Genomic DNA, 21,990 nt, shown 5'->3' on the forward strand with positions numbered 1-21,990 from the left:
GAGGGAAGAGAGACCCAGGGAGCACAGAGCATGGTGGAAAACAAGCCAGGGCTGGCCCAGCTGCTGCGGGAATCAAGTCTCTGCCAGCTGCGGAAAGAGGGCCCTGAGCAGCACCCACAGTTCATTAACATGCCACGGGGAGGGCTCAGGGCGTCTGGACCGCTGCGCCTTCGAAGTGACCGTGTAAAGTGCTACTGCTGTGTCACATTCATCCCCCCCGGGGGCCCATATCGCTCAGGCTGATGTCGTGAGAGGTTTGGGGGTTTGGTGGGGGGAATGGGCACCGCTTGCTCAGGCTCTTCTCCCCTTTTCTAGGCCAGAAGACAGCCGGCCTCGTGCCTTAGGACTTTCAAGCATCCATCTGGATCGGTGTGACGTGTCTGGGGCCTCCTTGTGCAGTCAGAAGGCAGAGGCTGATCTGAGGAAAGGGGAGCTGGGGGCGGGGCGATGGGAAGTGGCCAGGAACTGAAATGATCCCCAGCAGGAAGCTTCGCCTGCAGCTGTAGAGATCGGGATGGGTGCTGCCTGCACCCCAAAACATTTGCCACTGGCATGATGGTGGTTATTTCTCATTTATTCATTCAAGGATTTCCCATTTGGCACAGAAGGGCAGGGGGCCCCAGACAGGGGAGGTCACCCGCTCCGGGTCACGGTCAGCGTTGGATGTGGGCTTCCTGCTCAGCCCATCCATCTCTGGAACCCATGACCCTAAGCCCCCACCATGCTGCCTCTCACATGTCTGGCCCAGCTGTTCCCCGGATCTCAGAGCAAGGAGGGGTGTGCCAGACTAGCCGGACGCTGGGACGTGAGGGGGACGCTGAGGCTCGGAGGACACTCCGTCCCCTCTGGACTGTGGGCAGCACAGTCGTCGTGGGAGCGGAACACGGGTGCTTCTGCTCCCACCTCTGCATCCGCATATGGGGGAGACCCAGCTCAACTCTGAGACAGTCACCCCCACTCTCACCCCCAGACACTTGTCCAGCCGCCGCATGCCCCTGGGCCCTCATCGGTGGGCCCCGTAGTCCGTAGCCTGCCTGGTCATTTCAGTGTCAGTGGAGGCAGCCGGAGAGAGCGCTGTATGTACATCAGCAAATGGGTTCACTGTCATCAGCACCAGCGATCAACCCTGTGTCCCCGGAAAGTAAGAAGTGCCCGTGGGCCTCGTTCCTTCTGGCTGCATGTAGGGGCCTGAGGCCTCCTCCCCCACGCACCCACCTGCTGCTTAGGGATGGAAGCGTCCAGAAGCAAACTTCTCCACATGATGGCTAAGTCACAGCCCGCACCTTCCGTGGAAATACGCCCAAAATATGGCTCAAAGCCCTAGAAAGGACTTGGTGTAGACAGTCTGTCAGCTAAATGGCAGGTTTTTGTTTTGCCGCTGAAGGAAAGAATTTTTCTTTTTAAGATTTTATTTGATTTGTTTGTTTTATTTATTTACTGACAAGAGAGTAGATGAGGATGGGCTAAGCAGAGAGCCCAATGCGGGGCTCAATCCCAGGACCCTGGGATCAGGATCTGAGCCAAAGGCAGAGGCTTAACCCACTGAACCACCCAGGCAGCCCAAGAATTTTTCTTCTTTTGTTTATTGTTGCAAGACATTTATTAATAACACAAGGGATAATTAGTTGTGGTATTACATTCTAACATAAATTCAGGTGCTTGGGTTTTTCCAAGATCACAGCATCCTGGGAAAGAAGACCGGGACCAACGAAAGCTAAGGCATCATGGGGACGGCTGCTCAGTGGCTCACGCTTCCCCAGCCGATCTACACTCAGGGCAGGGAAAACCGTGGGATTGTAAAACCCAATTCCTGTTCTCTGATAAAAAGGAAACAATTTCCGGTTTCACGACCCAGGTGGTCTGTTCAGACTTTTTCCTGAACAGTTGTCCTGTGCTAAATTCTGGTTTCCGGTACCCCCCACGTGGCCCAGGAGAAGCCGAAGAACCCGGGAGGCCTTCTGCCCATAGGTTCCGCTGCTCGTTAGATGGGAGGGGAACGGCATTCTCCCAGCTCAAAGCTGGCTCACTGGAAGGCAGAGTGGAAGACGGCAACAGATCAGCGCTGCTGCGGCCGCTGCCCTTGCTCGTGGTGACTGCCAGGTCTGCGGGTGGCCGGGTCTCACACCGCGCTCAGCGGGTTGGTCACACGGCCCAGGAAGTGCAGGGCAGTGGAGTCGTGCTCATAAATGGCAAACAGGAACGGGCGGTTCAAGGTCACCTCCAAGGCCTTGGGCTCACCTGGCTGCGGGGCAGACTCTGTGGGCTGCTCTCCCTTGTCTGCTTTTAGTTCCAAAAGGATGCTATTCAGCACCTGCAAAGCAGCAAGCGTTGTGACAGCTCCCGACGGCCCTCAGCACCCAGGAAGAGGGTGCAGGACAGCTGTTTCTCCAGCCCACCCGTGCCATACATGCCCCTTGGTATAGATGGTTCCCACTCGGCCCAACTCACACAACAGCTCTCCCCAGAGCATCCCTCCAACCCACCAGTCTCCCACTTTCCACCTTGCTTTCCAGGACAGAACCCCAGGCCCCTTGGCTGTGGTCCGCCAGTGCTTGGTTCATCCCACAAATTTAGCAAGAGAACTGATGCTCCCCAGCAGTGATCTCCAAGGCCAGAACTGCGAAGGGCCCCCTCTCCCCGGTACCCACCCTGGTGCCAGCACTTCCAGGCACCCCAGCTTTAGGGAGACATCATTCAGGCAGAGGGACAGTCTGCCTCCTGCTGAGTGTTCCCTGTGGGCACGCAGCTCTGGCAGGGCTGGCACTGGGTCCTTATCCCATGGCCTGAGTCCTGGCCCTACTGTGGGATCTGGGAAGGACCCCGAGGCTAGACCAAGCTGGGCAGAGCCAAAAACACATGGTGGGGAAGGGTTTGCTGCTCTCCACCTGTCCCCGGAAAACTCTGGAAAGTTCTGGTCACTTCTCTCCCACCCTGGATGCACAGCCACATAGCCATGCCCTCCCCTCCTCCCCTGCCTGCCCTGCAGAAGCTCTCTCTGTGTCCTTTCCGTCTCCACCTCCCCCCTGTGAACACACGGAATCACTCGGGCCCAGACATCACCGGCACGGATGGTACCTTTCCGACTCGGAGATCGTCATCGCTGATTTTGCCCAGATTCGCCTCGGCCCCCAGCAGGGTGGGCAGCTTGGCCTGGGCCAGCAGGTCCCGCAGGTCATAGGAGGCTCGCAGTGTCAGCTGGGGCACGGTCAAGCGGATGGTCCTGTGGGGGGGGACACACGCTTAGGAAGTCCCGGGTGGCTCCCCCCTGAGAGGCCCTGGAACCCCCCACCCAGCTAGGGAAAGTTCGTCACAACAAATACAACAAAAAACTCTCGTGTCCTTGGAAATACTGTGAGAAGGATGTCACTTCAAGTAGCGCTCAGTGGGGTTGGCGATGAGTTGTCCTTCGTTCTACTCTGGTTTTCAGCTGGCCGCATCGGAGCTGAACTACGTGGATAACTGTAAAATGCTATTCTCTGCAATAACGCGGCGTGTCTTACTACCACCTTGCAGTGGCATTCTTGACCCAGAAAGCCCCGTGGAGGGGAGAGCAATGGGAGGAATGTCCCGCCATGCTTCACGCCGTCTTGTTGCTGACATCAACTCAGCTGACTTGCCTGTAGGGCCTCTGCCTTCTGTCGGCGTCCCTGAGAGCCCGGGGATGTTTCCCGTGACCCCCGAAGCCTTCGCGGGATTTACATGACACCCACGTCCATACATTATCCACAGTAGCCAAACGGTGGAAGCGACAAAGAGCGCACGGACTGACGGCGGGATAAACAAAACATGTCTGTCCGTCTAACGGAGCATCTGCTGTAAGAGGAGGGAATCCCGACCCACGCTGCCACACGGGCGAGCCTGAGGACATCATGCTACGTGAAACAAGCCTGTCATCAAAGGACAGACACTGTATGAGTTCACTCCTCTGAGGTCCTAGAATGGACACGTTCACAGAGAGCAGAAGCAGAGCGGCCATGGCCAGGGTTTGGGTGGGGGTGGGGTGTGGTGGGCAGGCTGGATTTCCGTTGGGGAAGCTGAAAACGTTCTAGAGACGGACAGTGTGGGGGGCACCAGTGTGGGGTGCTTCACGCCACTGAACGGTGCGCTACAGACGGTACACATGGTACACTTGCCGTTAGGCATTTACGGCCAGCACAACCAAAACTGATTTCCAAAGGAGCGTTGCCCTCGGGAGGCCAGTGTGTCCCTGAGTGACAGTCTCAGAGCAGGTTTCCGGCCCCCACTGCTCTGGGCCACAGACGAGGGACAAGTGTAGTGCACCTGGGCACGGGAATGGCTTTCTTCCCTCCATAGTTGGAAAGAGGAGCAAACACTCAGGCAGCCAAGAGGGGAGTTTTGGACTCAAGGACAGCTCCCCAAGACAGCCTCTCCCCCAGGCCTCCCGAGGGGTCCAAACCCTTCTGGGAAGCCAGTCCCCGACAAGCTCTGGGAGGGGGAGGATGGCGGGGGAGGGGTAGGGGGGCGTGGTGGGTGGTCATGGCATCAAAGGTCCCCCCTTCAGGGCAGAATGAAACGCAGTCGTCCAAAACCAGCGGGTAAGCCCAAGCCCAAGGAAATCACGCTCCCACTCCTTTCCCTCTCCTGCGCCCAGAACGACATGACACCTGCAGAGTTAGGTGGACGGGTGGACAGAAGGAGGGGTGACACGTGAACGCACGGGCCTTCTGCTCCAGAACAGCAGAAGCTCCGGGACCCTCCCCGTCCTGGGCCCAGGGCTCAGCCAACACCCACACATCTGCTCATCCCTCGTGCCCTCCCGCCCTGGGTAGACAGATGCGCCCAGCTCCCCACGGTCCACGGGAAGCTGCCCCAGAGGTGCCAGTCGGTGTCCCAGGAGCCCTACCGGGGAGATAGGTTCTTCAGCCACGTCAGGAATTTGTGCTGGAAGGTGATGGCCTCCACCTTCTGCAGACCGGAGGTGCCGTGGGGCTGGACCAGCAGCAGGCAGGCGCTCTTGCTGAGGGGCACCCGGGTCATGGAGAGGTGGTTCTGGACGTCGCTCCAGTGCTGGAAGGTGCCCGTGCCCGAGAGCATGGGGACCGACACCGAGGTGGCGTTGTCCACCCAGAACTCCTGCAGTCCCTCCAGCAGGGAGAAGCCCTTCAGCTGTCCTGGGGACCCAGAGAGGAGACAAGGAGGGACGGGTCAGCTGAGGCAGAGGCAGGCAGATGCGCTCAGGGCTAGGGACACCACGGGGAGAGCCGAAGGCCCAGCCTGTGCCCCAGCCTTCCCCGGCATACCCCGGGCCGTGGGGCATCTTCCCACCCCTGCGCTTTGCAGGCCCTACCCTGTACCCCAAGGGCCGGTCGAGTCTTCCTCCTGCAAGATCCGACCGTTTGAGATCACGACGGTGACACTAACTGCCCGTGTTGAAGACATTTGACACACCAGGTGCCACTCTGAGATTTTACACCTGTCACCTTAAGGTCCACAAAGGACCACAAAGGAAACCAGGGACCTTAGGCCACCATGAACTGACGAGGTAAACTCACCCCAGATCTGACCTGGCCCAAAGCCTGCGGCCCGCCACACTCACCGGCTTCTTTTTTTAAATAAACTTCATTTTTTAAGGCTAAGTTAGGTTCGTAGCATAATTAGGAGAAAATATAGAGTTTCCCCGTACACCTGCCCCCACCCCAAGCACAGCCTCCCGTGCTATCCTCACCCCCACCGGAGCAGATGTCCGTTAGCACTGATGACCCTTCACCGTCACATCACTGTCATCATGTCCAGGGCTGACATGAGGGCTCGCTCTCAGGGCCGTACGTTCTGTGGGGCTGGACAGATGTGCAGTGACTGCGCCCACCATCCCAGTGTCACCCAGAGCAGCTTGGCAGCCCTACGCTGCCTTGGGGCACGGGCACGTCTCCATTTGGAAGCAGTGTCGGCTGTGACAGGCTCCCCTTCTGCAAGTCAGGACGCAGAGCTAAGCACACGTCCCGCAAGGCAGACTCCACATGCTGACCAGGACAGACACAGGACCTGGGGCGAGCCGCGGCTCAGAGCCAAACGCTCGGTGCAGGCTTGCCCTGGCCTGCGGGGAGGGGGCAGCCCCGTGTGAGGACCTCCCCCCCGGGGACTGCGTGAGGGGTGGCCAAGGGGTGCAGCCAGCTGGCTCGACTGTCCCGGAAAGAGGGGTAGACAACTGCTAAACGCCTTGTCCCTGGGGGTCCCCTGTGACTGTACCAGGGGGGCTCTCAGTGCTGGCCCACCAGGCCTGGCCGGAGACTTGTAAATTTAGGGGAAAAAAGGACTAAATCTTTTCCCACCCACACGGAAGGACAGGAGAGTCTGAACAGAGGAGGCTTCCCTGTCCTGGACGCTCCACTGAAAAGCACAGAATCCATCCTCACCCAGAGGTTAAGTAAATCTCTCAGGGTTAAGTCAACTGGTGCGGTGGAACCTGCCAGAGCCAGCAGCAGCTCAGGATGACCACAGGGCCTGGGCAAAGGGCGCCCTACAGCTCAGGGGCTCCCAACCCCCGAGGCCTCGAGAGCCAGCCACGTCCATCTGGGCACTGAGGTCGTGCTCACAGAACATCATTACCAAAGAGGCACTTCGAGCTCCCCAGAGAGACAGCCTTCGGCTTCGTAAGGCAGCCGTGCAGTGCTGGGTCAGGAGGGGCTGGTGCATCTCTGTTGGATGGAAACTGAGGCCCAGAAAGGTCAGGGGGCAAGATCAGAGAGTGAGCATGGTGGGACCTGCCGAGTGTCCAGGCACCTGTGGCTCTCTAGCTTTGGGGGGGTCAGGACTTTCTCAGTGAGCGGTCCTCCTGGGGCTCTTCCTGGGGCTCTTCCTGGGAAGAGCAGGCTGAGGCCGCTCATCCCCTCTGTCTTCCAGGGGGTGGGGGGAGGGGTGGGCAACCACACTCAGCAGGAGGGCGCCTGTGCTGGCCTCGGTTCCTGGGTCCATCATCTTCCCCCTGCACCCAGAACAGGCTGGAGGTCCTCCCCCATGGGGGTTTACAGACTTGCAGGATGTTTTCAGAGTGAGACAACCGTCGTGCTCTATTACGCCTCCATGTCTCTAGTTTTATCTCTCTGCTGTGGCTCCCTTAGCTCGCAAATGCACCCTGCCCGCCCCACCTGTCAGTCTGCAAGGCCACTGCCTCAGCACGTGCTCCCTGGACAGTAGGCCCATTGCATCACCTTCCTGGGACCCTCCCCGCCTCCCACGGCAGCCCCAGCAGCCTGGATACCCTCTGACCAGAACACTTTTTCTGCTCCAGCATCTACCACCCTTCCCAGCATCACATCCCAAAATCTGGCCGGACGCCTCTTTCGGGCTGTGCCTCCCACAGGCCCCATCACCTCCGAGCTCTGGCCAAACAGAGCCGCCCTTGTTCTGGTTTCTGGCCCTGAGCTCGCCAGCCTTTTTGCTCACACATTTGTTCTTCCACAGCCCTGCTCCCCTCACCATCCTCTGTCCTCTCCCTGGGGACCCTCCCTCCTCCAAGGGCCTAGCGCCCCAGAGTGCCTTTTCAGGGCACGTTTCCCTAGAGCTCTGCAGCTGGGAGCACTCGCCTGTGGGATCGATCTCCCCTCTTGAACGTCAGTAGGCAACCTGGGTTCCAGACTTGTGCGTCCTTCCTCCCTGGCCCCCTGAGACACCCAACTCAGGGGCATGTGCGTAATAGGGCTTCAACAATCAGTCGTTGAATGAGTGAGCTATCTTTGTGGGGATTTGGGGAAGGGGGAGTAGTACTAACCGCTCCCAGCATGAAAGTGGTGTAAGCAAACAAACTGGGTATTTTTGCGAGGACACTGACCTTCTCAAGAGACAAGAAGCCCTCCCTCCTGAGTGTGCAGATGGGCCACTGAACCGGGAAGTGTGGGTTTGGATCTCAGGAACCCAACTTGTGGCCGTGCCTTCTTAAGGCGGTCTCCCTGGAGGCAGTAACACTGCTTTACCACATCCCAAGGGGATTAAATGATCAGGATATGAGGGAGCACTAGAGCTGCTGCACACAGTAGGACAGCAGGTGGCTCGCTCGATGCTCATCCAAGGACCCCCTTGGGCAGCTATTACCGGCTCCTTGAGAGTGATTCCCAGGTACTTCCCCACGTTCTCACCCCGCCCATCCCCAAGGCCTGGCCCTGCTGAGCCGAATGCTGGACACTAAGTCTGCAGACACAGAGAGCTGTCCCCCTAGGGCACCCACCCCGAAGGCACCTCGAGGCTTTGCCTTACCTTGGAAGTGGACATAGGCATTGAAAAGCAAGGTGCTGTCTGGGCTGACTCCTGACAGGGGTCTGTCCGTTTTCCACCCTGTCACTGCCTGCATGAACCTGTTGATCTTCTCAGCAGCAAGATCCGGGTCTGTGGACAAGTCCAGGGAGCGTGGGAGAGTGATGGGAGCAAAGGGTGCCAGGCCCCGCACAAAAGGCTGCTTCAGGCGCAGGCCAGGGGCTGTGAACAGGCCCAGCACCGTGGAGAGGAGCAGTGTGGACCGGCTGTCAGCCTCACCCTCGGTGACCAGAAGGCCCTGGATGGTCTGCAGGGCGGATAGCACCTTGTGGCCGTCCAGCCGGGAGGTGCAGCTCTGGTCCTCCCCAGGGACGCCCAGGAACGCCTGCAGTCTGCCGGCCGTGGGGTCCAGCGCGCCCAAGTAGAGAGAGGCCAGCGTGCCAAAGAGAGTCGTGGGGGACAGGACGGTCCCACTGGCCTCGCTCCCGGACTCGCCCAGTGCCCTGTACATGTGGAAGCCCAGGAAGTTGAGCATCATGCCCACTTTAGCCGCCCGCATCCTGTCTTCCTCCTCCAGCTTCCCGGCGGCCATCGCCAGCTGCTCCCGGAGCGCCTCTTCGTCCACTGGGGACGTCTTGGCCTGAATCGGGACGGGCGTGAAGGTCAGCTCCTCGGGCATCTCTGGGCCGTGTTTCTCCAGCTGCTCACAGCTGCTCTTGCTGTAGACGAGGAGGTGGAAGGGATGGATGTATACTCGGTCCCCAGCGGCCAGGCCGGCCCAGGCCACGAGGCAGAGGACAGTGGCCCTTAGGCCCACTCCGGCAGGACTCATCTCCAGCAGGGGCGCTCGATTCCCTGAAACAGCATTTCGTGCAGGACGACAGGTTACTAAGCGTGTTAGTGCCCTCCAGCCAGACGTCTAGCTGTTCCCGTATTCCGTGCGGTTATGAACCCAGGAGAAATCTATCCAGGTCTACAACACCTTGAAGAAAAGCGATAGATTCCAGGCTCTGAGGACAGTATCTCTGTGAGCCATGAGGCGCTATCATGCGCTGAGCTGTGTCTTTTGCGGGGAGAGTATTTTGGGGTTGGTTTTTTTTGTCTGATTTTTATAATGGGGAGAATGTCTTGATAGTAAGACATGGGTATATTTTAAACAGAAATACCAAAATGTCCATTACATCAAGTAAAAATGTACACAAATATTTTCACAAAATGTTGTTAAGTGCTTCTCTTCAAGAATATGCAACTGCAGGCGCCTGGGTGGCTCAGTGGGTTGAGTCTCTGCCTTTGGCTCAGGTCATGATCTCAGCGTCCTGGGATCGAGCCCCGCATCAAACTCTCTGCTCAGCAGGGACCCTGCTTTCCCGCTCTCTCTCTCTCTCTCTGCCTCTCTGCCTACTTGTGATCTCTCTCTGTCAAATAAATAAATAAAAATCTTAAAAAAAAAAAAAGAGTATGCGACTGCGTAATAGTATTTTTTACCTTGAGTAAATCAGTGATATCATGGATTAGTCGATAATTATATGTTTAATAAAGAGTAATGGGGGGCACCTGGGTGGCTCAGTCGTTAAGCATCTGCCTTCGGCCCAGGTCATGATCCTGGGGTCCTGGGATCTCGCTCCCTGCTCAGTGGGGAGTCTGCTTCTCCCTCTCCCTCTACACATCCCCTACCTGCTTGTGCTCACTCTCTCCATCTCTCAAATAAATAAATAAAATCTTTTTTTTTAAGAGTAATATGGAAACATTTAAACTTATTTTTTTGCCTTTACTGAATTTTTTTTTAATTTTTTTATTATTTGTATTAACACATAATGTATTATTATCCCCAGGGGTACAGGCCTGTGAATTTTCAGGCTTACACACTTCACAGCACTCACCATAGCACATGCCCTCCCCAATGTCCCTAACCCAACCACCCTCTCCCAACCCCTCTCCCCACCAGCAACCCTCAGTTTGTTTTGTGACATTAAGAATCTCTTATGATTTGTCTCCCTCCCGATCCCATCTTATTAAACTTATTTTTGAAGGAACTTTGATTTTAAAATAAACAAAATTCACCTTGTTGCCTTAAAGTTTTTAATTTCCTATGTTGAAGTCCTAAATCCCACTACTTCAAAATGTACTCTATTGGGAGATAGAGTCTCTAAAGAGGTAATTTAGGTTAAATGGGGTCATTGGGATGGGCCCTCATCGCATTTGACTGGGGTCCCTCTTAGAAGAGATTAGGACACAGACACACCCAAACGGAAGACCCTGGAAAGACAGGGAGAAGACAGCCATCCACAAGCCAGGGGGAGAGACCTCAGAAGACACATCTGTCAACATCTCAGCTTGGACTTGAAACCGGTGCGAGATATGAAGGTTCTCCCAGAAGGAGTCATTGTACTTTTAGCCGCCCGAATCACAAGAGAACAGATTTCTGTCGTTGAAGGGACCCAGTCTGTGAGAATTTGATACGGCTGCCTCTGGCTATGAGCTTCCCTAGAAAACCAGCCGTGGGGCAGACCGCGAGTCTCCAGGAGGCCTCCTAGCCCCGGGGTAGGTGGAAACCAGTTTGGAATAGGAGACTAAGATGCACAGAGGTTTTTTTCTATGTTATAAGTTGGCCTGGCGGGAACAATCTGTGTGTGGTCCCAACCAGGAGATGTACACCTCATTCCCCAGACCAGGTGCGTCCTGTAAGAATAGACCTGTTCTAGCTGGGTAGTGTGTGACCATTCCCAGAAGCCCCTGCCTACAGATTCCCCAATCCAGCCCTTGGCTGTTCATGTGAGGAAGGAAAGTTTTCACTCCTTTGCAGACACAGAAAGGGGAGTTCTGAGGCAGGAAAAAAAGTTCCCGAGTTCACACAGCAAAGCGTGTAACAGACACAATTCAGACCTGCGTTTATTCTCACCAGTCAGTCCCAAGCCCGGTTCCCACAGGTCTCACCGGGGGAGCCTTAGAAACCATGGAAGTCCGTCTCCCCCCGCCCCCGGAGATGGCAGCTATAATGGCCCTGGGGTGTAGCCTCAGAAGGGGTTTCTCAGCCCCACTGTGGCCCCCACAGGCGGCTGGCAGTGAGCACCAGAGGCTCAGCCTGAAGCCCTGGTGTTTGCACCTGTCCCAGCACCCCAGGCCAGTCGGCGACTGTGTCCTGCACGTGGAGGACTATGTCCTGCGCAGTGGATCCCCATGGAGCCTGACACCAGCCCCACCAACGCCTTTCACCGACAGCCGGTGGCGTTGGTCTGCGCTGGGGCCAGGGTTAGTTTTTTTATAAAAAACGTCCCAGGTGAGTCTGAAGTAGAACCGTCCTGTGCCCTAGATGTGGGTCTCTGTCGTTGACAGGAGGATTTCTGGCAGCTTTCTCTAGCGCCCTGTGATTCTGCTCCCGCCTCGCCTCTCGACGAGAGAGAACGTAGCAGACAAGGTTCTCGGGCTGGCTCGGCGGACCTAGGACCTAGGACCCATGGCACGGGTTCATTCGCTCCCAGTCATTTCCATGGTATCGCACTGATTTCCGGTGAAGCCGCGGACTTCCAGCTTCATCTTTCGTGCTCCCGTCCTCATCCTCCCCCATCCCCCTGCCCTCCCAGAGCAGCCCAGGCATCCCTGGAACTGAGACATGAACTCAAGGTCACCTTGATGCCTCCATCTTTCCTGCACACCCAGGCATCCCCAGGTTGCGCTGACCTTGGCGCTCCGCACTCCTCTCCCGGGTCTGGCAACCTGCACCCGCTTTCAACTCAACAAGCATTGTGTGTTTAGTTCTGCTCTGGTCATCAAACACCAAAGGAACTTTGACTTCTGACCTCAGCCACCGCTTCTCCCTCCTCCCCACACATTTGACCCAATCCATGGTTCTCATGAGAAGCCACGCGACATACAAAAATGGAACAGAAAGTTCTTCCCATCCAGACAGGCCTCCGTTGCCAGCTCTTGCCTTGTGTAAAAAGCCAAAGCACTCTAAGTTATCAGGGGAAACCTGTAGAAGCGGAGGGCTGGAGAAATCTGGCAGAAGTGGCCCCCAGTCCCGGGCTTGGGCCACGCAGGTAAGCACAGCCCCCTCCCTGCTTTGCCAGTCCCGCACAGCACACGCACTGTCTGCAGTGAAACAGTTTCACGGTCACAGTCCGGGGCAGGGGCTGCTATGTGTTGCTCTCAGCGGGCATCCGTGGCTGCCATACTGACCGGTCCTTTGTCACCCCACCATGGGGTCTCAGAATAAACGGGGGCTCCAGGCTCCCGTGGATCTGCCCTCCTCCAGCACCCCTGCTCAGTCTCCTTTCCATATCCCCTCGTGGTTCTGTGGCTTCGTGAAATAGTGAGATCAGCAGCCAACACTGGTCTAACGCCTATCATTGCCAGGCAGTGTTCTAGCACTTTCCATGGACTCGTCTCATCCTGCTAAGGCTTCCATTTCCCGCTGTAACTGTCCCCCACCACGCCTGACACCCTGAACTCACTTATCCCGCTTTACTTCCTTTCCCCACAGCACTGACCCCCTTATGACCTTATAAATAATTATTATGCATTTATTTGTTTAGTGTTCATCGCCTGTCTCTTCCCACGTGAAGGCAAACTCCGAGATTTGTTCGTTGATATATATATATGTCACATTTCCAGAAATGCTCCTGGGACCTAGTACATACTTGATAAACAGTTGTTAAGTGGATTAATGAATGCTGTTTTGCAGAGGAACAGAGAGGTTCCGTGACTTGCTCAAGGTCACGCAGCTAAGTGAGAGACAGAACTAGGATTCAAACCCAGACCCCCTGATGCCACAGTCCACACACTTTAGCACCCATCGTAGTGCCTCTTGAACAATAAGAATCTGTCTTTGCAGTTTCTCTTAAAGTTTAGAAAGCACTTTCACATTATATTAGCTCTCTGAATATACCCCTAGCTCATGAGCAAGGGAAGCCAGGCATCGCTGTTTGTCCCATTTTATAGATGGGCAAACCGAGGCTTGGGGATACAAAGTGATGAGTTGAGGGCACCCAAACCTTGAACCCAGGGCCGGAGGCAGCACTGCCTGGGGGAGGTGCAGGGAGACAGGCCACTCCTCACCTGAGCCTCCGGGGATGGGGACAGGGTCGCAGCTCCCGGCTATCTGAGGCTGCTCCCCCCTCCACCTCCCAGCTCCTGTCCCTGCACAAGCCTTGTGCTTCCTTCTGACTCTAGCCACCCCCCCCCCCCGTGGTTCTGCTCCCGGCCTGTGCCTGAGGACCCAGCCCTGCTCAGAGGCAGCAGGGAACCCGGCCACCCTGCCCTACAGCTGGGTGGGGGTGGGGGACTGTTCCTCTGCTAAGACCTGGGGTGCCTGAGGGGGAGGACAGCCCATGAGAGGACGTCCGATGTGACAGGAAGGGGGACACATCAGCGTCATCTTCAGTAGTGATCCCCACCCCCCCGCAGCGCCTGTCACCACGGACCCCTGCCTTCCGGCTCCCAGCCGCCCCACCAGAGACCCCCTGGCTTCTCCTCCCGGCAGAAATCAGCTGCCCTGACCGGGAGGGGCTCCCCACTTACCTTTTCCTCGGGTCCCCAAAACAAGAGCAGCCTCTTCCCCTGGCTGGGCCGAGGCCCTATTTATATCAGAGGGGACGGAGCCGTTCCCAGACCGTTCTGTGCCCAAGCTGGGGAGGAGGGCGGTGACATCACTTGGCCCCACCGCTGGGGTGGGGGCCTCAGGCTGCCGGGCAGCTAGGGGACAGGCGCCAGAGCAACTCTCAGGCTGGGACTCCTTCCAGGAAGTCAAAGTGATCGATACACACTTTCCGTGCCGAACAGCATGAGCCGGCAAGCCGTGGAGTTACACATTTACCCCAGCTCACCTCCCCTGGGGCCGCGGGGATGCACACGGGGATCCCATGTAGGTGTGTGTTGGTGTGTGATGGGTCTCTAGCCTGAGGTGTGACAGCCACCCAGGCCTTCTGATAGAGCCCTCTTGAGGTGCGCTTCTGAGAGTCCCCAAGAATGTGCTTGAGTCCCCAGTGGCCAGAGGAAGGAGCCGTGGAGGGTGGCCAGGGAGGTAGGGGGTGGGCGATTTCTGACCCCACGGCCTTGAGCTGCTCAATGATCATCCAAACCACCTTTAGGCACCTGCTCCCTGAGACGCCCTCTGGCGGGCATGGGGAGAGACGCACAACCGAGCAGAAGCACCTTCCAGAGACGTGATGTCGTGATTTCGCTGGGGAGACTGCTAGACGCCAACAGTCGTACAGACAGACGGGCACCGACAAGATGCTTTCAGATCCTGGGAAGGAACAATTGTTAAGCTGGGGAAGGTTTCAGGAAGCAATGTCATTTCAGTCCAAGCCTGAAGGATAAACAAGCTGGGTTTGGATACTGAGGAAGGGATCTTTAGAGACCTCCAGGATAGTACCAGAGGGGCGGGAAAGCACGGAGGTTTTCAGGGGACACCAGCACCCCTAAAGGTGCTACGAGGAAGAGCAGGGATAACAGTAAATGGCCACTGTTCCCTGTGCCTGCCCCCATGGGCGGGGAGGGCGCCCCATCTTTCCTGAGTGTCCCCTGGACACAGGGCTTTAGGCCAAACTCTCCAGGATCTGAGCCGACGTACGAGATGAAAACCACTTGGCCACCCCAGATCTGGGGTGTGGGACCGAGTGATGTGGAAAGAAAGGACGCTGGCTAGAGCCTGAACACCAGCTCAGAGGTCAAAGTCAGTGCCATGGGAGGGAGGGATGGAAGTGGGAGAATGTTATGAAGCCTGATTTCTGCTTTTACAAATGTCCTCTAACTGTGACAGGCATCAGATTTCCAAGCTATGGCTCAGAGAGAGAGAATGCTGGAACCAATAATCGAAAGAGGGACTGAGGAAGCACTAGAGCTTTGGGGAAGTCACAGGAGGAGTTTAATCTCAGATGGGTTTGTTTTGAGCGCCTATTGGATCCCAGTGGGAAATACTCGGGGAGGCAATTCCCGCCCTCAGCAGGGAGATCTCAGCTGGGTGCAGGGCCCTGATGCATCATGGTGGAGTTCAAGGCCTGTGGGTGGAGATGTTCCCCACCCCTCCCCCCTACCCCGAGAAGTCTTAGATGTGAGGAGAGGGGAGAAGAGGGAAACCTAGGGAGCTGAGGGATGGGATGGGAAAGGAGTCAGCGCAGGCTGGGGATGGGCGGGGTGGGGGGGTTGGCTGTGACACACAGGGGTTGTGTTCCAGAAGCCAGGAGGAGATTCTGAGAGGTGAGGAGTCCGGGCCGGAAGGAGGGCTTTTGGGGCAGAATGTCAGAATGGCTTCAAGTCACCGGAGTGGAGATGTCTGCACCCAGAGCAATCTTGATTGACACCAACCCTTTATTGCTCATCAAAGACCATGAGGAGGAGGGTAGGAGTCCCTAGGGAGTTGGAAAACAGCCTCGGGGAAGGACAAGGAAGGGGTCGGGCTGAGATTGAGAAGCCAATGGAAGATTGAACTGTGGACTCCTCTTTTAACAACCATTGTAATGAATGGGTGCAGGAGCAAAAAACGCCGTATTCTCAACTCCTGGGTAGAAGGAAGAAAGAATTCACGTTTGTTGAGCAGCTTGTTAAAAATCAGAATTCTACCAAGCAAATGCAAAGATACGATGGGCTTTATTCAATGATTCATGAATCAGGCAGCAAGTAGAGGGGAGCTCCACTGAGCAAACCAAAAGAAAGCTTTTTGAAGGCAGACAGAGGGCATGAAAACAATGAATGGAGGAATTTATTAGCAAGAGCTACGAGTGCGTTATTTAGGCAATGTTGGCCTCCCAGAGGGAGCGGAAGTGCTCTCTCAGTAAATTTTCTGGTATCGACCAGAAAATTCCATGTTGTCTGCTGAAAGGTCATGTTCTTGGGGGATCCAAACTTCAGTTAACTTGAATATTAAATCTTGGTTTGCTGACTTAGCCTAAGTGACACCTGTGGTTTTCCTTCCAAGGTGGGGCTCCATGCCTGGTGCGTCCACGTTCTTCGATGTCTGGAGTGCACACTTTCACGCACCCACTGCCACCCAGGGAGAGAAAACTGAGGCCCCCAAGAGGCTCAGAGGTTCGCTAAACATCACCCAGAAAGAATGTGGTGAATCCAGGTCTGTCTGACACCTACACCTGTTCTTTTCCTACCACATTCAGGCATTTGTCCGAAAACTATTTATTGAAAACGTTCTACGGGTCAAGAATTGGAGGTTCAATGTCTGATCATGTGTCTTAGCCCAGCTGTCCAAAGGACAGCAACTATTTCACAGAAATGACAGTATTAAGGGACAGAAGGACATCTGCTGTCTAGACAAACCATACCGTACACATATTTCTTAAACTAGTAAAGCTTGAGGGAGGGATCCTGAACCCGAGGATATGTACAAAACTAGATTTTACTGTATTGCCTCAAAATGGCCCAACACAGTGGGTAAACCAAGGCATGAAGGGTTGAATCCTGGGACCACAGAACTGGAAGGAGACAAACTATACCCTAGAACACCTTCTTTTCAATGGTTTAAGTTCTCTGGTGTCAGGGACAGGTTGGGGGCAGGACCATGACCTGTGTGGTCTCTGATTCCTGTTTCTCCCCATGAAGACATTCCCTCACCTTCTATGCATTCCCCATGTTGCATTAGGGGTGACCAGATATCTGAGTAGCTCTAGGCCTCTTGCTTCTGGAGCATCCTCGGTTTAGGAGGGCTGTCTCCTCATCAGATCACTCTTGCTGGCTGGCACAACATTTGTTTCACTGATAATAATTAGCAGGATCACATAAGATTGAGCTGTTAGGATGGTACTGATGTCTTCTTTTGGGACTTCGGAGCTCTGAACTACAAAGAGCCACTGTCAAAGCCTTGGGCTTGAGCCATACATCTGTCTCAATCACCGGTGTCCCATGTAACTTTTCTGCTCTATACAGCCTCAGGGTACCAATGACAGCACGCATCTTTCTTCCTATGGATCCCTTGCCTCTGGTCCTCAGAATGCTCACCCCATACCTTCCATAGGCTCTGTGTCAGCCAGTCCTCCAGGAGTGGTCCTCTCCCTTCCAAGGACTTTCAAAATCGATGCCCATTCACTAACTGGTCCTTCTGATAGATGCCCTCTCTTGCCTCAAATCAATGCAATGACATCGTGCTTTCTGGGGTGGGCTTCTGCAATGCTAGATAGGAGACATACATTCCTTGGGACAATGAGACCCCCCCCCCCGTTTTCCCCAGACTGTCGCTCATCACCTACCCTCCCTGCTCCTGTTGGGTGCCAAAGGCAGGTGGACAATGGAAGGGATTATGCTCCAGGAATGCACCCTGCCCACATGCCCTATGGAGTTCAGGGGAAGGTACAATCATAACACATGTTATTATGTTAATGCTACAAAAAAAAAAATCCAAGCAGTAGGTTTAACATGACCAGAAGAAGAATTCTATTTCAGACTACCCTGTAGGTAAGACTTGCATTTGTGGTCATCGTCAACAAAGGACAGGGCAACTTGCTAAGTTGTCAGAAGCCAGCATTCCCAGATGGCATGACGGAGGGCACAGCTTCGGGAGTGTCAGGAAACTGCTGAGACAGGAAGGTCTGTACTGTCTTGATACAAACAGGCTGGAGGAGCCACCAGATAGGAAATTATCCAGGAATGACACATTTGATAATAAAGAACAGAAAGAATCTTGACATTCACTGGTTAGACAGTAGGGACTTAATTCCCTTCTCTGACCACTGTTCTAAATCTTCATTTTAAAAGAATCATTGTCTATGTCTCCAAAGGCAAAGGGAACAAAAGCGAAGATGAACTTTTGGGACTTCATCAAAATCAAAAACTTCTGCACAGCCAAGGAAACAGTCAAGAAAACAAAGAGGCAACCCACGGAATGGGAGAAGATATTTGCAAATGACAGTACAGACAAAAGGTTGATATCCAGGATCTATAATGAACTCCTCAAACTCAACACACACAAAACAGACAATCATATCAAAAAAAGGGCAGAAGATATGGACAGACACTTCTCCAATGAAGACATACAAATGGCTATCAAACACATGAAAAAATGTTCATCATCATTAGCCATCAGGGAGATTCAAATTAAAACCACATTGAGATATCACCTTACACCAGTTAGAATGGCCAAAATTAACAAGACAGGAAACAACATGTATTGGAGAGGATGCGGAGAAAGGGGAACCCTCTTCCACTGTTGGTGGGAATGCAAGTTGGTGCAGCCTCTTTGGAGAACAGTGTGGAGATTCCTCAAGAAATTAAAAATAGAACTTCCCTATGACCTTGCAATTGCATTCCTGGGTATTTACCCCAAAGATACAGATGTCGTGAAAAGAAGGGCCATCTGTACCCCAATGTTTATAGCAGCAATGGCCACGGTCGCCAAACTGTGGAAAGAACCAAGATGCCCTTCAACGGACGAATGGATAAGGAAGATGTGGTCCATATACACTATGAGTATTGTGCCTCCATCAGAAAGGACGAATACCCAACTTTTGTAGCAACATGGACGGGACTGGAAGAGATTATGCTGAGTGAAATAAGTCAAGCAGAGAGAGTCAATTATCATATGGTTTCACTTATTTGTGGAGCATAACAAATAGCATGGAGGACATGGGGAGTTAGAGAGGAGAAGGGAGTTGGGATAAATTGGAAGGGGAGGTGAATCATGAGAGACTATGGACTCTGAAAAACAATCTGAGGGTTTTGAAGGGGCGGGGGCGTGGGAGGTCGGGGTACCAGGTGGTGGGTATTATAGAGGGCACGGATTGCATGGAGCACTGGGTGTGGTGCAAAAATAATGAATAATGTTATGCTAAAAATAAAAAATAAATTCAAATAAAATAAAATAAAATAAAAGAATCACTGTATCTCACATGAACCTGTGAATTCTGTCACATAATTTTATAATTATTTTGCTCATATAGACAAGTTCTTCCCAAAGGCTAATTGTCTGTGGCCCCAAACAGCTTAGTGGTGGCTCGGCGTCAAAGGAACATCCAATGTGTCCCTCCTCTGGGCGTTCCCCTCCTCCCCTAGACCCAGGCAACCTGTGCCCCCATCTGTGAGCATCTGAAAAACATGCCCTTGAGTGTCCTTGAGTGATTTCCCCCACTTCTCTCATTTTTTCAGGCTTGAGTGTCCCTGTCACACAATTACAGCCTTTAGTATATTTGAAAGCAGCTTCTCAGGGATTACAACACATGTCAAAGTTCATTTCAAACTTGTTACAAAGTGGAGAGGGGCCTCTAAACAGACATTTCTCTCTTGGTAATGACACGTTACTGGGGAAAAAGTAAGGAGGCAATCATCATTAAGTGGGACACAGTAAAGGATGTCAGCTTCGACTTCTTGCGAGACTGGTTCAAGGCCATTAATCAGCTCCCAAGGCTGACTATCAGCTGGGTGGATTTTCGATGCCAGGCTTTTAAGCTCATTAAAATAAATCAGAAAATTGCTAGAGCATTTGATCAAGACTCTAAATTATTCCCAGAAGCAGCAGCCACTCAAACAGGCCACTGACTTTTGACCCGATATAGAATTAGGACAATTTTCTTTCTAATATGTACCATCTCTTGTGTCTGCTCCCTAAGTGGAAGTCCGGGATGTTTTATCTGTGGCTAAATGCAGACTGTGGAATGAACAGCACATATTGGCTATGGAGCTTGAGTAAGCCATCCCTCAGAATGGGGTCCATGAACCCAGCTATGGGTCGGAGGCAGTGTTGGGCCACAGTGATGCCAAGCCTCCATTTGGCACTACTGGAGGTCAAGTCCATGCTGCCGTCATGGAGATGAGGGTCGGTCTGAATTCAAACTCCCGCTTTCCCACCTCTTGACCAGCCAGCCCGCCAGCCACAGGACAAACACACACAAACTCCTGCTCTAAAGCAAAACAAAGCCAAACTGGGAAACTAGCCGATGTTTTACCAATGTACATGATGCCATCAGACTCTGAGGCTGGTAGAATGAACCAAGCAAAGAAAGAGGCATAAACACAGGAACTGGGTTTCTATTTCTACTTCTAGGACAAACCTCATTATTTCACGGGGGACTTACTTCTTCCCAGATCAGAGCTGTTGTCTCCCAAACATGCCTGGTCCAGGACACATGAGTACAGGATACATCATTTCCTGGAACCAGACAGCAGGGAGATGCTCTCTGTCCTGCCGCCAAGTTCTTCTTTTTGTGACGAGGACACGTTCCCCCACTTCTGAGTCCTCATCCCTGCTCATCTGAGCCAGAGAAACTGGAACAGCTCTTGGGGCTCTCTCCGTTGGTAAAATGAACTCATTAGGGAGAAATCCATCTCCTTCCAATAGAGTCCTCAAATACAAAGGCGTGTTCTCAGCTCTTAAGGGCTTTAGACTCCTGCTAAATAAGACGAACTAGCGCTAGCACCCGCTTCTCAGCAGGAGGGATCTGCTCCCCCTGGGAGCCTTCCCGGACGTCGCACGATGCCCTGGGCTGGGCGGGGCCCTGCAGACCTCTGCATACAGATGTTGCCTGGTGAGGACATGGGTGCTGATTTAGATGCAGGAGACCAAGGGCTGGAGGGGATGGGGATTCCAGATGACACTGTTCGGGGAAATTCTTGTGACCAGAGCATATTTCAGAACACAGAGCCAAACGGATGACTCTTCTTGGTCACGCACTACAGTTGTATAAATAAGAAGTAGATTATTTGTTTCCATCAATTTTGATATTAGGTGATACAAATAGTGAATCAGTTCCAGGGGATTGTGAAAATGGACAATAAAGTTAATCCCAGATGCTGTTGGATGCCAACCTCTCCTCTCCCCTTCACCTTTCTCCTTCATCCACATCCACGCAGAACTTGGGAAAAGTAACTATTCACTTTCCCCAGCTCCCCTATAACCACTAATGGGCAAGGGAGATGGTTCAGGCCAGCGAGACATAAACAGAAATTTGAGGGCCTCTGGGAGTCTTGTTGCTTTCCTTGTATTAGCAGAGTTAGTGACTCAGAATCTATTCCCTCAAACATTACATACTACCTGGAGACAGGGCAGCCATCTTGCAACCACGAGACAAAACCCATAAGGATCAAAGGCCAACAAATTAAGAATGATACAGTGGAACGAGAGGGAAAACCTGAGTTTTGATTGGTACATCGAGCTTCCCAGCTGGTGCCAACAATTGCCTGTCTCTGGATGTCTGCTTGTTTGAGTGCAAACGGTAGCATTTGGGGACAGTTGTGTGCAGGTGAAAATATCCCCGAAAACATAACCTTTATTCCCACGGAGAGGGCAAGAGAGCATTCCTCAAAAATCCAGTTCTGGAGTGTGTGGGTGGCACAGTCAATCATCCAATCCTTGGTTTCGGCTCAGGGTGGTATCGGGCTCTGCACTCAGCCAGGAATCTGCCCTGGACTCTTTCTTCCTCTTCCTCTGCCCACCTCCCCCAAAAATAAATAAATAAAATATTTTTTTAAAATTTGATTCCATTGAGTACACTAAATTTCCCTTCAAGCTTTAGCCTGTGTGTAATGGGTCTCCCTTTTACATTTGTTTAATTGAATTTTTTGCTTTTCTTCTTCTTTTCTTCTTTATTTAAGTGCAGTTGACACACAGTGTTAAATTTGCTGCCGGTATCCAACATGGTGACAAGACAATTCTGTATCTAATACTATACTCAGAAGTGTCATTGTTTCTATATTTAAGGGAGTGATCTAAGTATAAATTGTAACAATTTTCCAGTTAAATTCAGAACTTAATCTGCTCTGCCCAGATGAGTTTCATGAATAATAACGTTAGAGTCATGCCTTGCTTTGCAATGCATTTTGGTTTTATCATATAATATGCTACATCCA

At 53.3% G+C, this 21,990-nt stretch overlaps 1 protein-coding gene across 1 annotated transcript; it reads right to left on the reverse strand.

The window, feature by feature from the left end:
* Positions 1-1,565: 1,565 nt before the first annotated feature.
* AGT (angiotensinogen) lies at positions 1,566-13,883 on the reverse strand. Its single transcript, XM_082718901.1, has 5 exons — positions 13,726-13,883; positions 8,212-9,063; positions 4,865-5,132; positions 3,076-3,220; positions 1,566-2,311 (listed from the first exon to the last, which is right to left on the reverse strand). Exons 2-5 carry the CDS (start codon positions 9,038-9,040, stop codon positions 2,120-2,122), a joined length of 1,434 nt encoding a protein of 477 aa, XP_082575027.1. The 5' UTR covers positions 9,041-9,063; positions 13,726-13,883; the 3' UTR covers positions 1,566-2,119.
* Between the last annotated feature and the right edge of the window lie 8,107 nt (positions 13,884-21,990).

The sequence above is a fragment of the Mustela nivalis genome (genome assembly GCF_964662115.1).
Source record: "Mustela nivalis genome assembly, chromosome: 2".
NCBI lineage: Eukaryota > Metazoa > Chordata > Mammalia > Carnivora > Mustelidae > Mustela > Mustela nivalis.